Source organism: Populus euphratica, unplaced genomic scaffold (genome assembly GCF_000495115.2).
Source record: "Populus euphratica unplaced genomic scaffold, PopEup_1.0 scaffold44.1, whole genome shotgun sequence".
Classification (NCBI taxonomy): domain Eukaryota; kingdom Viridiplantae; phylum Streptophyta; class Magnoliopsida; order Malpighiales; family Salicaceae; genus Populus; species Populus euphratica.
Window position 1 is genome coordinate 1,148,084 of NW_011499865.1, and position 10,528 is coordinate 1,158,611.

General features: G+C 30.2%; 1 protein-coding gene across 2 annotated transcripts; it reads right to left on the bottom strand.

Annotated features, from left to right (window-relative positions):
- Positions 1–1,253: 1,253 nt before the first annotated feature.
- LOC105125954 (protein PMR5-like) lies at positions 1,254–7,045 on the bottom strand. 2 transcript variants are annotated; one of them, XM_011026634.1, is made up of 6 exons: positions 7,014–7,045; positions 4,748–5,159; positions 4,467–4,638; positions 3,169–3,347; positions 2,907–3,065; positions 1,254–1,824 (listed from the first exon to the last, which is right to left on the bottom strand). In XM_011026634.1, the coding sequence occupies exons 2-6, from the start codon at positions 5,086–5,088 to the stop codon at positions 1,491–1,493; spliced, it is 1,185 nt and encodes a 394-aa protein (XP_011024936.1). In that variant the 5' UTR covers positions 5,089–5,159; positions 7,014–7,045; the 3' UTR covers positions 1,254–1,490. The 2 variants fall into 2 exon arrangements, with proteins under 2 accessions (XP_011024936.1, XP_011024935.1); XM_011026633.1 differs by lacking the exon at positions 7,014–7,045 and having other exon boundaries at positions 4,748–5,586.
- Between the last annotated feature and the right edge of the window lie 3,483 nt (positions 7,046–10,528).

Sequence of the window (10,528 nt, forward strand, 5' to 3'; positions counted from 1 at the left end):
TAAAAAAAAAGCTCAAGTCATCTTGAATTGATTTGAGTTAGTATAATAAACTTGTAATTTAGATAATAAAAATCAATCTAACTTGAATTAACTCATCAATCACTCTAAGTCACAAGATTAAAATTGTTCAGTAGAAAATAAAACGTATAATAAACTTGTAATTTAGATAATAAAGATCAATCTAACTTGAATTAATTCATCAATCACTATAAGTCACAAGATTAAAATTATTCAGTAGAAAATAAAATGAAAAAAATTACAAAACTCAATTCCTAATTAATCAAAGGATAAAATTAAAAACATTAATTATATAAAATGATTTAAAACAAAAAAAAAAACAATTAGAAGAATGAAAATGAAATAAAAAACATATATAAAATGATTTAAAACAAAAAAAAATAGAAGAATGAAAATGAAATAAAAAAAAATTAGAGGAGAACCACAATTTGTTTTATTAAGGGTGAAAATAAAAAGTAAAATCAATTTATTAAAAGGATTCAAAGAAAAAAAAACAAAAACAATGAGTATAAATTTTTTTTAAAAAAACCAACACGGGATTGAAAATAAATTAAAATTTTATAAAAGAATAAAAACTAAAACTAAAATATTAATAAAAAAAAATGAATGACTAGCATGATTTTGAAGGGAAAAAGAAAAAAAAAAAAAGAGGATGAAAGCATGGTGACAAGTCACTCAATTACTACCACCATTGCCGACCTCCTAGGAAGAAGATGCTGTGATGATTTTAGAGACATGATAGAAGGGGATTTTTAGCTATTGAGAGGCGACAACCAGTGAAAATACCAAAAAAAAAATATTTGTTCCCGATTAATCTAAAATATAGCTAATAAATCTTATGAAAATAATTGACCTAAAATATAACTAACAAGCCTTGTGAAAATAACCCACTACCTAGCCAGCTCAATAATTTTTTTATACTATTTCATGAATAATGTTTTCTCTAGAACTCTTTGGTTTTATTAATATTATCTCCATAAATCTTATAATTTATTCTATGCCGATTTAAAGATACTCAGATCATCACTTGCGAGAGAGTTGTCGCCTTAACCACCTGTACCAATGCTTTTCATTCAATCACATGCACTTTTCACTTCATGCCAAAGCCCGAAATCTAATCCAAGTCCTTAATCCATCCATAAAGAGAAAGGTGTTGATCATCTGGACTAAGGGCTCTTTAACCATCACACTCATAAACACTACAATACGAGAGAGAGAGGACAGTATAAATCAACTGAACAAATCAGCCAACGGCGCTCCACTTTACTTAACAAAGAAATAAGTTATCTTATTTCTCGTGGCGAACAATATCATTAATTTACAAGGCCGACTAATTGGAACATATATATTCTACAGTTGATCTTGGTCTAAAGATCAATACAACAATAGAAGACGGAGGGCTGCAAAACATGCATCTCTCCTAACACGTATATCATTTGAATTAGTAGTTCACAGATCATAATAAACCAGACTTAAAAGAACAGGGCAGTGTAGAGCAATTGATTCCAGGTATCAGGCAGTCCAGGAAGGCACCAATGACTACAATCTGCAGATCGATCAGGACTGGCCCTTTGCTGGGGGCTCAAGTCGCCACTGTAAATCGAAGGATGCCCATCTTTTCTTAACTCTGAGAGCATTGTGATGTCCAACAAATATGCAGGATTTTGCATGCCCCTGATCACAGTATCCACAACCCTCATTTGATCAGGGTATTCTCCGGGGTATGTTGATCCACTCAGAGGTGCAGTCTCTCCATAGCAATTTTTCGATGTTGCTATAGTCGTGCCCGTGCTCCATTCACTTGGACTGCCGCATATCAAAATCAAAATGTTTTACCATTTATGTCCAGCTTACTAGAGCAATGCTCAACTGTTTTGAAGCTGAATACATGCATGATCCTATTGAACAAGGAGTGATGCTAGTGCCACTGGACAGTACGTGAAGAGGATGAATTTTCTTACCACCGACAAAAGATCGGTGTTCACTCTCAGGTTTATATAAGAACAGGACCGCATGTGATATAACTTTTGAAGCCATGTCGGTAGTTTTGGCTTCACTTGAGGTAAAGGGTCCCTTTCTAATGTTTTTCCAGTTGCCATACCATGTGGTCCTTTTGGCATTTTTTTTTTAAAAGACCAACAATTATACTCATTTTACCTAAAAAAGGGAATCTTAAATGATGCTAAAACAAACTTTAGCTAACGAAAATTTAACCCCAAATCTTGAAAAAGAAGGAAATCAGCTGGAAAGAAACCTCTGATCTGATACATTAAATAGTCTTATGTATAATTAATGAGCTGCCCATGATCCTTCTCCCCGACACTATGCCTGGACAGCTGAAATAAACTTCTATAAGCTTTAAGGCCCCAAGAAGTCTAATGTGATGACTGACATTGGAACATTTGTTTCATAATCATTCTAGTCTATCCCACCAAGTTGATTCAAAATTTTTCAAGTCGAGTTCATAGTCTGAATCTGTTGGGAGTTTCATATCCACATTGGACTGGATTGCAACGTAGCTGTTGCTACTGCAACTAATTTTACTCTACTCAATTTTTTTTTGTAGTCACCAATATTATTCTTTTCTGTAGCTGTCCTCGATTGTCTCAACGCGCGACATTCATTTTAATTGCTTTAAATGACAATGCTGGGGAAGCACCTATCAATGGCAACTTGCAGGATGCTCTCTTCCTTTACTCTATTCAACTTTGGACCACCCTGAAGTCGAGCTGGACCCATCATGCTCCTACTAGCTCAGACTGGACCGAACTTTTAGTGCTTCGAGCCATAAGACTAACAACCCCAGACAGACAATAATGGAGCATAGATTGGCTGGCACCAAGCTCAAATTATATGAGAGAGAGGGAGAGGGAGGGAGGGAGACTTACTTGTAATGCGTCGGAGAGATGGACTGGAAAAAGACTCTGGTTCGAGTTGTGTCAATATTGGCGTCCACCCACTTAGCCCATGTTCCTAGCCCTCTTTCCAAAGCAACCAAACGATCCATATCTTGGTAATATGTGCCTCCTGACTCCATGTAATCCCATCTGTCGATTTTCAAATCACCCCAGCACGAGTTCGATTAAATAAATCGAAGTAGTACTCCCTCGATTCTGCTAGAAACAGGAAAAGTGCAATTCGACTTCTTACCCTTGGAGAGAACCTTTGTGACTCCACCAGTGACCGGTGTTAAACATCAGCACATCGGCGTTTCGCCAGGCGTTGGCATTTCCGGAAATCTCCTCTAGCCTCAGCACTCTCTTCCCTTGTACCACATCTATGTCTACCAAATATGGAGCTTTGTAAAATGAAATAGTCACATCGTACTCCTGCACAGCACAGAGCCCAGAATAGGAAACTGATCCCAGTTTTTTCCGCGTTTTTTAAAAAACTTGATTTTTTTAAATTATTTTTTAATATTTTGGAATTATTTTGATTAAAAATAAATTTGAAAAAATAAAAAATATTTTATTATATTTTTAAATGAAAAATATAATAAAATATAACCTCTAAATAATAAATATTTAATGTCTAAGTGTCTTTTGGAGGTTATAACTTGTAACCTCTAAATAATAAATATGATAGACCTAGCGTATGCATTGCAGCTGGCAACTTGGAATCAGCAGTGAAGCACAACAACAAGGTTTGGGGTCCCTCAAAAAAATGATCACGACTTTTCATGCTGGTTAAATCGGCGTAACTGTAGCCGTCCGATTTTGATTAAATCTCAATCATTACTCTGTCTTAGACATTACTCAATGCATGACAACCATACCCATTTATATTTTTATTTTATTTTATTTTTAAACTGAAACGTATACATTTTTGCGTGAGAATTTATTTTCTTTGTTTAGGTGATGGTAATTAGTTTTTAAATTGTTTTTTTAAATGTATTAATAATATTTTTTATTTTTTAAAATTCAAGTTTATGGTTAATATATCAAAATAATATAAAAATATCAAAAAATTATTAATTAAAAAATTTCAATTTTTTTAATTTTTTAAAATACAAAAACAAACAAACTCTAGAAATTGATGATAAAACTATTTATTAAGATGGTATTTGTTTTTTTGGCATAATATTTTTAAAAAAATTAATTTGTTATATGTTTTTAAATTATTTCAAAGTATTAATATACAAAATAAATAAAAAATATTATTTTAATAAATTACACAAAAAAACATATATTATTAAAATTAACCAATACAATCTTAATGTACACTATCCAAGTTCACAAAAAAAAAAAAACCACCGCTTTCCTAATTTTTCTTGTGCCTCTATTGGTTGGCTTAGGATGGTGAAAAGATTCCAGCAAATACAACATTTATCTGTGGTCAAATTGCTGCCTCGGAGGCCACAAATAACGGCAAGCATTGAAATCATATTAATACGTATTCAAGTCCAGTGCCGGTGGTGGCTATTTGAAAGTTGAAACAGGGGAACTTACCGAGAACTTGAAGATGGAAAAGGGATCTCCTCTGCTCAGTTGTGTAGAAGTTCGAGGCACCGACGATGAAACCATGCATATCAAAGACTCCCATTGATTCCGTCCTAGAGAGTCCCCCACAAACATTATACTTTTCCCTCTCATTTTTAGCAAGAATTCAAGCCCATTGAATCTATACCAACAAAAAATCAAACATAAGTCCACAATTGCTTTCACAACGCTAAAAAAGTAGAGCGGAAAAAAGAGAGAAGAATTTAGCATCAGCTGATGTTGTCTGTTACCTTGGGAGCTCACAATTGAGCGGCTGCCATCTATACTTGAGATATTCAGAGTCAGGCCTCCCATACATTTGGCAATTGAATTCAGCGTCAATAATGGTTGGGCAATTAGAAGATTGGTACAATGGGTATGATTCATCACGAACCCAAGTGCCAAGAAACAATGCACAGGTACTTTGATTAGTGTGCAGCATTGGCCTTCTATGGTGGTAGTTGTTATGGTGGTTTCTCATGCTCATTATCAAAGCTGAAGTTACAATCTTGGTTTGAAGCAAAACCAAGAAAAAAACTGCAAAACATGATGCTAATCGATTGCAAGAGGACTGGAAACAAGCAAGGGACATTTCTAAAGGGAGTAAGGGTGAGAGAAAAGTTGAAGGAAGTAGTACTGAAAAGCTATAATGGAAGCAAAGAGATACAAAAAGATAAAATAAAAAAATAAAAAAGTGGGAGGTAGGACTTAGGAGGATTGTGTTTTGTCGTGTGCATGTGAAGGTAGCTGAGACGGGTTCACTTAGTTAAATAATGGATTGTTGAAGGTTTTGATTTGGACTTCTGAACAGAGTTCTTTAATTCTATCTGGGCCAATTGGTTCATCTGCAAGTTTTTTTTTTTTTTTTTGCCCACAAATCAAGGGGTCTTCTTGGATCCACTCGTATTCAAGTGAAACTCTAGACATTGACTGCAAACTTTCCATAAAAAGTGGAAAGAAGCTATAAGAGAATATTATAAAGCAAAAAAGTTGAGAAAAATGCATGACACGCACTAGTTCCCCCCTCTGTAGATGAAGATTGAAGAGGAGGCCAGTTAGAAATGGGGCCAAAAGGGTGTGGAACCATTGTGCTGCCTTTTTTCCTATGCTTTATGTTATTTAAGATAGACAAAAAGGGGGTGAGGTCATCTCCACTCGGTGTATTGTCTGTAATGTAAAATCCTGGAGGCGCCTCAAAGATTGAGATCCTACACACATCTTCGATAGAAAAGAGAAGAATACTGGCTATCATATATTAAGAACAGAGATTTTCCTTCCGAGCAAAGAATCAATCCTCCGAAAGTAAAATGCTCTTTGCTTTCCTTCATGCACACACACAATGGCCACCATTCTGTTTACTTCGACTCCTCTTTTTGGATACCTGTGGTGCCTCATCAACAGCGGTTTCATATCATTTTTTATCACAATAAAAACCCAATTGCACAAGTCTGAGCTTTATACAAACGTTTGTGACTTCCACTCGCTCCTTTCCCATGGGATCATCTTCACTCAGCAATTATCTTAAAACATATTAACCGGTTAGATTTTAAAATTATTCTATAATAGTCATAAATTTAAATTTTTTTAAGATTAATAGAAGCTTACATAGTTATTAATTTTAAAATCTGTAAAATTAATTAAGATAAATAAATATAAGTTAATTCAAATATTTAAATTAATTAAAAATAGAATAATAATAAAATAGAATGAGAGAACTATCCTCTACTCATTGTTGTTGATGTTTAGTCAATAACCACCTCACTCAAAAAACTCTCAAAGTAGAAAATAAAATGCTGAGACCACGTTAATGTTCCTAAACAAGGCTAAAGGATGTTTGGAGAGTTAATGCCTTTAAATAATTTTTATTTAAAAATATAATAAATAATAAATTTGTATTATTATTATTTAAAAAATATTTTTTATAACAATATATTAAAATAATTAAAAAAATATAAAAAACAATTAAGTAGAATAATTCAATTTTTATGAAAAGCATGAAAGGCATTACCAAACAATACCTAAAAAAAATTGAGACTCGAGTTATTGACTTAACTAAATTTAATAAACTCGACTAATTTAAATTATATGAATAAAAAAATACAACGACAATAAATATATTGACAATGTAAAAAAGATAAAAAAAATCCGATCGGGACCTATCTAGATTAGCATGTCAACTGTGCAACTTCTTTTTTTTTTTTTTTTTTGGTTGCGATACCGGGTGATCTCGTCAAATGCAAGCTCAATAAAACTATAAAGTTTATTTATCAAATAATCAATGCTAAAGAAAGATATTGAAAAAAAATATTAAAAAAAAAACAATGATGATGAGCATCAGATTAAGATAAACCTTTAGAATCAATCAATAAAATATTGAAACATGACATTGAAAAAAATATTTTTTTAAAAAATCAAATGTTGAAGGATCCTATTTAATAACAAAAAAATAATTAAATAAGAATATAATAACCCCATATAAAACAAAATGAAAAAAAAATTCAATAGTTAATCTTTAATTGATGAAAAAAATAATAAAAAAGGTTAAAAAAAAAAACTTGAGCCCTCTCAAATTACAATGCAAAATCTATAACTTGGTCATTATGCCAAAGTAACCATGTTGAAAGCAATGTGAATAAAATCATAAATCTCAATTATCAAACAAAATAATATTAAAAGATAAACATGAATTAAAAAAAACAATAATTTTTTTTTATTTCAATCTGACTTAACTTGCTAACTTTATGATCATAAAGATTAGGTTGAGATAATTCCATAAAAAATAAAAAATAAAAGCATGAAGACCAATTCCCAATAAACCAAGGATCTATTTAGGAGTGTGGTCGTGGTTGTGTTTTCGAGTGTGGTCGTGGTTGCGTTTTAAATTATTTTCCATTCTAAAATGCATCAAAATAATATTTTTTTTATTTTTAAAAAATTATTTTTGATATCAGCGTATCAAAACATACAAAAAAAATTAACAAAAAAAAGAATTTTTTGAGAACACGGGTTAGCATAAGTTTTCAAAGGCTCCCTAAATGTTGAAGGAAGAGCTTGAAATTAAAAAAAATCTAAAAAAATAAATAAAAGTTAGCTCGTGTTAAGTTTTAAAACTCGTGACCTTGTCATGAGCCTGTGACTAAATCTATAAAAGACAAGCCTTACAAAATAGCAAAATAATATTTTTATCCAACAGAGTATTGAGGGATAAAATTTAAAAAAATATAAATAAAAAATTTCTTAAAAAAAAGAAATAATAATAAAAATAATAAGAATCAAATTTGATATAAAAATAATTTAAGATTAAATATTGAGGAATAAAATTGAGAACAAAATTCAATTGAGAAAAATAATAAAAACACAAATAACAATAAAAAGAATAAGGATTAAAATTGATATAAAAATTAAATGAAACTAAATGACAGGGGATGAAATTAAAGAAAAAAATGAATTAAAAAAAATAAAATATCATTTTTATATTTTGGCAAGGAGATGATGGAGAAAAAAAAAAAAAAAACTCTATCGAATCTCAGCTGTTGCTTCGTTAGGCGCACACACCAAATCACAGGGAAGATCATGGTGTGATAACTTTTAGTTATATGTCTTCGTGCTCTTAAAAGGGTGTGACTGTCCTCCACTCACTAACATTTTTGTTTCATGTGTTGGCTATTCACTTAATTTTACAATAACTAAAAACATGTATAAAAAAATCTCTTGAACACTAAATTAAAAATTTTATGTTTTTGAGAGTAAGTTAGTCATTTCACTTTCCATCTAAAATGTAACAAAACTAAAACATTTTCAATCAATGTGATAATGACTAAAAATTAATATGAAAAAGATTGTTTTGATAAAAAAAATCTTATAAATATAAGAATTCAAAATTTCAAAAGCAAGATTGATATGATACTGAAAAGTTTAAGATGATAATTAGCTTGAACTATAGCACTAACTTTGATAAGTTTGATTGGTTGTTGTTTAAACAAAGAGCAAAATGTGCTACTCTAATTTTATTTAATATTCCAATTTTATTAAATATTCCATGGTTCTTCAATTTCACAACAAAGAAAGTAATATATAGTCCTCCATCTAATAACTGTGATAGATATTTTTTAGGCTATAAACCAAAAATCTTAAATTAAAATTCAACTAACGGTATAAAATAAATCCTAAATATTGAATCCTAAACATTGATTTTGAACTGTTATAAACCCAAACTAGATTGTTATTTATTGAATGAACAGGTTATAATAAGAAGAAATGTGTTGATTGTTATTTATTTTTTATAATAAATATAATTATGCTAAATCTAAATTATTTTTATTTTTATTTTTTTAGATCGCATCAGTATTACTCTCGATAGCTCATTAATTTATTTTTTCTGAAAGGGAAAAACAATAATCACACATTACGGTGAAGAATGATCTTTATCTAGAGATATAGTGAATTCACCTTGCCTTTGAGGATTTTTTATAATAATAATAATAATATTACAAGTCCAAACTCTTGTGTGTTAATTATATATAAGGAATGGTGATTTTGGGTTTGAGTATGCATTGCTTAAGACACAAACAAAGCGAGTGCTTTGATTTCTTGTTTGAAAACGACAATTAACCCTGAGATTGATGGAATTATGGAGCTAAAAAACCAAACAATCACAACATGGACTTCTGAAAAGCTGTACAGGAATGCTAATTTCAATCTCCTTGTTTGTAACAATCTCTGTGTAGCTTCGCATTCTCCGCTGTTTAATTATTATTTTTCGAGAAGGTCCCCTGTTTGATTCTTACGTTTGAATAAAAGAAGTTATCCATGTAATCAAGCAACGGATTTCATTCAGAACAATAAATTATTACATTGAGGATCATGTACCCATTCTTGATTTTTTTTTTGTTTTAAAATATATAGAATTATATTTTTTTAAAAATTATTTTTAATATTAATATATTAAAACAGTCTAAAATTAAAAATAAAATAATTAAAAAAATACAATTTATTAAAATTCCTATACAAACGCAGATCCAGACATACAGGAAATAAGACAACATTTAACAGCAGAAAATAGAAAGGAGCAACTATATATTAGATATAGACCACCGAGTATTCTTAAATATGCAATCCCTGCATGCACCGTCCGACTGAAATCCTCAAGTGTAGCAATCATCTTAGTTATTGTTAGAAGACCGTGATCAATAGTTTATATTATTTATGGTTGTGGTTATTTTTAAAAATATTTTTATTTGAAAATGTATTAAAATAATATATATTTTTATTTTTAAAAAATTATTTTTAATATTAACATGTTAAAACAATCTAAAAATAATTAAAAGGTATTAATTTAAAACAAGAAAATAAAAAAAATAAATAATTTTGAAAATGAAAAAACAACCAGGCGTTTACATCCTGGCATCTGCATCAAGCGTTATTCCTAGATTAACCGTTGGATCAATTGAGGGCAGTTTGTTGTATGCATCGATCACAATTCTTTGTGGGACCTAGAAAGACCCCTCCTGCGTGTATTCCTTTTAACGTTCCCTGGGCACGTGCCCGGGAAGTGGAGCTGTAATTTCTTGACATGAACAGGCCTTTTCTCCATGGTTCCTTTCATGGCTTACGTGGATCTGTTCGTAAAGATAAAAAAATATATACCATTTCTCTCTCATATATACCATTTCTATATATCCCTTAAAAAAACCAAAACCAATAAAATAAAGCTAAAAAAAATAAACTAATTAAATATAATCATGTGAAAAAAATAACATTAAACTTATTAAGAAATAATAAAATACTTATTTCTTCCAATTTAATATAAATAACTCTTCAAATGGTTATTTTTTATTGAAACAAGGTGGTAAAAAAATATGTTTATAATATTTAAAATACTATTTTATTAATTTAACTTTTCAAAATAATATTTTGCATTGGAAATACTCTAACAAGTCTAAAAAATTTATTAAAAATAGATAATATTATTTATGTATTAGGATGTAATTGGTTTAAATATATCTAATTGGTGTATCAAAAAATTTCCCTTA